This window comes from Peromyscus maniculatus, chromosome 7, assembly GCF_049852395.1.
Source record: "Peromyscus maniculatus bairdii isolate BWxNUB_F1_BW_parent chromosome 7, HU_Pman_BW_mat_3.1, whole genome shotgun sequence".
NCBI classification, from domain to species: Eukaryota; Metazoa; Chordata; class Mammalia; order Rodentia; family Cricetidae; genus Peromyscus; species Peromyscus maniculatus.
This window is the reverse complement of record NC_134858.1, coordinates 51,039,288-51,044,729: the sequence shown is the minus strand read 5'-3', so window position 1 is coordinate 51,044,729 and position 5,442 is coordinate 51,039,288. Positions and strand designations below refer to the sequence as shown.

The 5,442-nt window shown below is 44.2% G+C and overlaps 1 protein-coding gene across 2 annotated transcripts; it reads right to left on the bottom strand.

Annotated features, from left to right (window-relative positions):
* Positions 1 to 1,106: 1,106 nt before the first annotated feature.
* Positions 1,107 to 5,115, bottom strand: Sln (sarcolipin). Of its 2 annotated transcripts, none has more exons than XM_006972312.4 (2): positions 5,018 to 5,115; positions 1,107 to 1,704 (listed from the first exon to the last, which is right to left on the bottom strand). In XM_006972312.4, exon 2 carries the CDS (start codon positions 1,627 to 1,629, stop codon positions 1,534 to 1,536), a length of 96 nt encoding a protein of 31 aa, XP_006972374.1. In that variant the 5' UTR covers positions 1,630 to 1,704; positions 5,018 to 5,115; the 3' UTR covers positions 1,107 to 1,533. The 2 variants fall into 2 exon arrangements, with proteins under 2 accessions (XP_006972374.1, XP_076432402.1); XM_076576287.1 differs by having other exon boundaries at positions 1,107 to 1,700; positions 5,018 to 5,091.
* Positions 5,116 to 5,442: the final 327 nt, after the last annotated feature.

The following is a 5,442-nucleotide window of genomic DNA, read 5'->3' as shown; positions in this document are numbered from 1 at the left end:
TTTAATTGGTCTGGAAAGGATGCCTCGTCAATAGCTTGAAAGACCTTCCCCACTTAATTGATTTTCTTTGAATGCAGACAGAGGTGCTGTGTAGGGAGCCTTGCCGTGATAGGTCCACAAGGAGCGCCTTTGTGGAGGGCACTATGAAACGGGAGGTTTAATGTCTCCCTCGCCTGTGGTTCCAACAAAACTTGTACAAATAACAGATGTGGTCTGTCCATTTAGAATGGGATATACTAGCAACATGCTATGTTTGCCTTGTGAACACATATGCAAATGTGTGTTTTCCATTTCCCCTTCCTGAAATTGTCCTTGTGTCCAGCTCTGTTTGCATAAGGACAAGAACCAAATTGGAACACGCTACCATAGGGACATGGATCACGCTCTAGCTTTCCTCAGGGTTTAACTACTCTAAACATGTACTTGCAGACAGCCATAGCAATATGAGTAGTGTATATGTAGATATGTGTGCATGTTCACATGTGGTTTATACATGTGTGTTTGTATGTTTGTGTGCATGTTTGGGGTACACTTATATATGCAGGTACGCATGTGAAAGTTAACTCAGGTGCCCCCATCTTTTATTAGAGGGCCCCTCATGGTGTGGAATTTTGTCAAGGAGGCTAGTCTGGCACGCCAGAAAGTCTCCAGGATCTGCCTCTGCCTCCTCTCTCGCCATCACTGGAATTACAAGCTCACACCACTACCCTGGGTTTTCACCTGGCTTTTGAGGATCTAAAGCTCAGGCCCTTGAACTTACAAACTTACAAACTTTACCCACCAAATCACCTCCTGAGCCCATTTCTTGTGAGAGCTATGGAAAAAGTATGAGACTTGAGAGGAATCCTGTGCTTTTTGTGGGCACGCTGGGCTCTGACCCAAGACTCTAGCAGGCTGGAGTCATTCTCTCTCTGGCCGTAGGCTTAGCGGAGGGAAGCTTTGAGAGGCAACGGAATCATTTGAAATGGGACACTCTGGCTTGTCTTGCTTTCAGATCCTAGGCAGCTGGAGCATCTTGGCAATCTCAAATGCTAGAAATAATGTGCTATTTGTCACTTCCATCCCAGCCAAGGGTCACACAGAAGCTAAAATAAATTCAAACCCCATTTTCGTGAGTAGCTTAACTTTATTCACATGGGAACTCAAGGGACTGGCAGAGACTTCCTCGTACATTTCTTCTGAAGGCCTCAGTTAGTTTGGTGGCACACAGCATGGGTGGGGGGATATGTGTTGACACAGACCAGGAGCTTGTTGTTACTCTGCATCATCAGGAATCCGGTTTAATTTTAACCTGGTGGCCTGGAGAGTGCATTTGCTGGGGGACAAGCTAAGGCTCACTGGCTGACAAGCTTTTGACAGCCCACAAGAACGGCATCTTTAGAAAACACACGTTGGACCTAGTGCTGCTGTGTGTCAGGCATTGTGAGTGTGGGTCAGAGATGCTGGAGGTGCCAAGAACGGCATCCCATAATAATAAGAGCATTGGAAGCTCAGGGCACACAGCAGTCACTCCCAGGAGGGCGCCATGGCCCCTCAGTATTGGTAGGACCTCACGAGAAGCCACATAAGGAGAACGGTGATCAGGACAACCGTGAAGTTGAGAAACAGCTCCTGGGTAGACCGCTCCATCTTCTGAGTTGCTGGGTGAGAACTCCTGACAGACTTCTGAGAGCACACCAAGGACCTCTGGCCTGTCCTCGCTTCCTAACAAAGGAAGAGAGATAACATGGGAGATAGATGAATATTCCTGGAAGATATCCAGCCTTCCTTCAGAGGAAAATGAAGTGTTATGGAAGAGGAGAGTGTGCTGACTTGCCCAACCCTTCCCCTCAGACTTATACACCAAAATCCTAGTCCCCAATACCTAAGAATGCGACTGTGTTTGGAGATAGGGTCTTCCAAGAGGTAATTAAGTTAATATGAGGTCACTGTCACAGGTAGCTTCAGTATCAACTTGATATAAACTAGAGTCACCTGAGGACAAGGACCTCGAGTGAATAATTCCTCCCACATTAGGAGGTTCACAACTGCCTATAGCTCCAGCTCTGGTAGGATCTGATGCCTCCGGCCTCCTTGGGCACCTATACTTCTGTACACATATCCCCACACAAACTTCAGTTTGTGCGTCTGAGTTCCTGCCCTGAGTTCCTGCCGTGGCTCTCCTCCAGGACGGACTATACCTGTAATCTAAAAATAAATCCTCCCACCTGAAGTTGCTTTTGGCCGGGCTTTTACCACAGAAAGAGACACAAGCCAGAGCAGTTGCTCTAGTGAGCCCTAATTCAGTATGACTGGTGTCGTAGGGAGAGGAGGTCAGGACGCAAACATTATAGAGGGAAGACACTGCAGAAACACAGAAATGATGGCCATCCTCAGTCCAAGGAGAAACGCCTTAAAGGAACCAGCCTCGCTGATACCCTGGGCTCCAACATCTGACCTCGGATTTTATTTGAGGTTAAGCTGCCACACCTCTCTGGCTCCAGCCTGGCAGCGGACCTTGAAGATTTTGGACTTGCCAACCTTTACAATGATATGAGCCACACACACACACACAGAGGGGGAGGAAGGGAGGGAGGGAGTCAGCTGTGTTTCTCTGAAGAGTATGGATGAGCACAGACAGCCTAGCTTCCCTTTCTGCTGAAATCCCAAGGCCAATAAATTTATCCTGCATTAATTGCATTGTTTTGGGTAAAAAATACATTATTACATTTTTCTCTTTTCTCTTATGCATGTCTGTATACACATGTCACATTTGCTATTTGGAATATCTGCAAGCAGGGACATCAAAACAGAAAAAAAATTACAGTTTAGTTTAGTATTGCCCTTTCTTTGGATCACATTTAGGAGTAGGATAACATCATCCTTCAGATTTAAAGCTGCCCTAGGTCTTCATCCAACCCTGGTGAAAGGATAAAGTAGCCCCAACAGCTGCCTGGCTTCGGACAAGCCTACACGGGCAGAAAGCCTGCAGGGGTCAACCAGAAGTCCCTCGCACATCAGGTACTCAGTCCAAAGAACAAGTGTTAACCTCATGAGCATTTCTGTTTCAACAAGGGCTTGTGCCAGTTATTTTTAGTCAAGCTCAGGATGTGCCTAGATTATAAACATTTCAGACAGCAGAGATGGTATCTTCAACGTGCATACAGATTGCACGTGCAGGAAAATATACTCCAAGAATGTAGGCGACACTGTCAATCAGATTACTAATTTTGATGAAGTAGTGAAATTGACGCTTGGTTTATATGATCAAAACAAAATTTAAGGCTCTGTATTTTAGATAATTGAAGTAGACACTATTATTATAGAACAAAATTCTATCATGGAAGGAGAAAGTTTAGATGGAAAGGTACTGGTTTGCAAAAGATCAAAGCTTTGTAGCAACCTTTCGGCCTGACTGAATTAACTATAACTTATTTTTGTTGTAGTGTCAATGTACCAAATTATTAATTGCATAGATACCAGCAGATATAATTGCATAGATAATCAGCTTTTATTATATAATTGTTAGTATAATGTATAGGTTCATACTATATTATGCCAATGAATGGATTATAGGATATTTTAAAATGCAGCCAATGATGAGTGATTTATATTTAATTTCCTTTTAATTCTTAATGTTTATTACATTTATTTCTGTCTGTATTTGGGGCAGGTACATGTGTGTATCTCAGTACATATGCAGAGATCAGAGAACCACTCTGTCCACCTGGGGAACCTTGGGGTTGAACTAAAGTTATCGACCTCAGCAGCAGCAAGTGCTTTTATCTGCGGGGCCATCTTGCCAGCCCCTCCTCTTTTCATTTTATCCCTCTTTCAGCCTTTGGCATGATGTAAATTTTCAACTGCCAGTGAAAATCTTTACACACAGTTTCCCAGAGTAGAGAAGAAGAAGAAAATGAGTGGGTAACAGAGGAGAACAGAATGTTCATGAGTATTCAGAGGAGCCGAGGAGATGGGAGCATGTTAGAAGACGTGCTTACAGCAAAGGAACCTGGAACATGGCCCCACAGGACCACAAACTGGAAAGAACTGGTCACCAGTCATAGAATGGATGTGGTGTTCACATACATTTGAATGTTGTGGAGTAAAGAGAATTCATGACATACTGTAGCTACGCAGCACAAGACAGCTGGATCTCACAACATAACTGTGGGATAAAAGGGGGATTTGCAAGAGCAGCAGAGAATGTGACTCCATTTACACCAAGTCCAGAGCAGGGAGCTTAACTGTGTTGCTTAGGAACATGGGTGGGAAAACTTCAAAACAAAGAAGGGTGGGCAAGCGCCGCACTTGGGGGCAGAGGCAGAAGGCAGATGATAGGAATGGACTTCTGCGGCACTGCCAATAATCTGTTTCTCAGTAAATGATAGTTACATTCATGTTTCTTATCATTCATTTTTTAGCTTCTTGCATCTTTCTCATGCTCCCATGTTTTTCAGCCCCTCTGAATGGACAGGCTGAGCACACACTCTCCTTCCTACGGCTTAGGCTTTGCTACTTCTTATACTTGGACGGCAACCTTAAATATTTGTTGTTTTGTGTATTCTCAAATGAATAGAACACCGATCCAGTGAACTCCCAATGGGTGCAGTTCTATCGAGGTGCACAACTGAAGGCTGGGTCCTGCTTTCACACACATCCACAAGCGACGTGAGGCGGCCATTCACTCCTCCCTGTTCTGTTTCTCTGCCATGAGCCCACAGAGCTGTGACTTCCTTTTCTGCCCTCTTTATTAGCCAAAATGGTTGTCCCACACATGAACCAAAGGCTTACAAACCAGGTGAAAATTATACAAGAAGTTTGACATTGGTTTTCTTTTGTGATGTGGGAAAAAATATAAAACTAGAAAAAGAGAAAATACATATCAGAGGAAAACAGAAATAGATATTCACTTTATAGCTCTATTATCGTTACCTGTTTCCACTGAGAAATGTAAGCATTTAGTTAACATTTTTTATTTGAAAATTACATACACAGAGAGACAGAGAGACTGCTAAGTACAAAATCCTGTTGTTACCTGAAGAGGGACAAGGACACACCCAAGCTGCTGTAGACTTCTCACTCTCTCCAGCTCCAGCTGTCTCCCGTCTGAGCTCCCGGACTCTGGGCAGGGCCTAAAGTAGTCTGAGGGAGGTGGCAATCACTGTGATGTCACTGGTCAAACATCTAAAGAGACAAGCTCTGGAGGTTCCAGCCTATGGGTATTCTGGGGGACATGGAAATATGGTGACTAAGGCTTTGCTCCTTTGACTGCCGGTTTGAATTAACAACACAGGTTTGTGAAAACTCTGGTTCCCAGCTGACTTTTGGTGCAATGATGTGGGATTTAAACCCATCTTTTAGCACCTTATAAATGTCTCTACTGCCTCTGAAGAGATACAAGAGCGATAGACCAAGTTTAACAAATTACTGCACAGACTGACTTCACTACTCAATAGATGA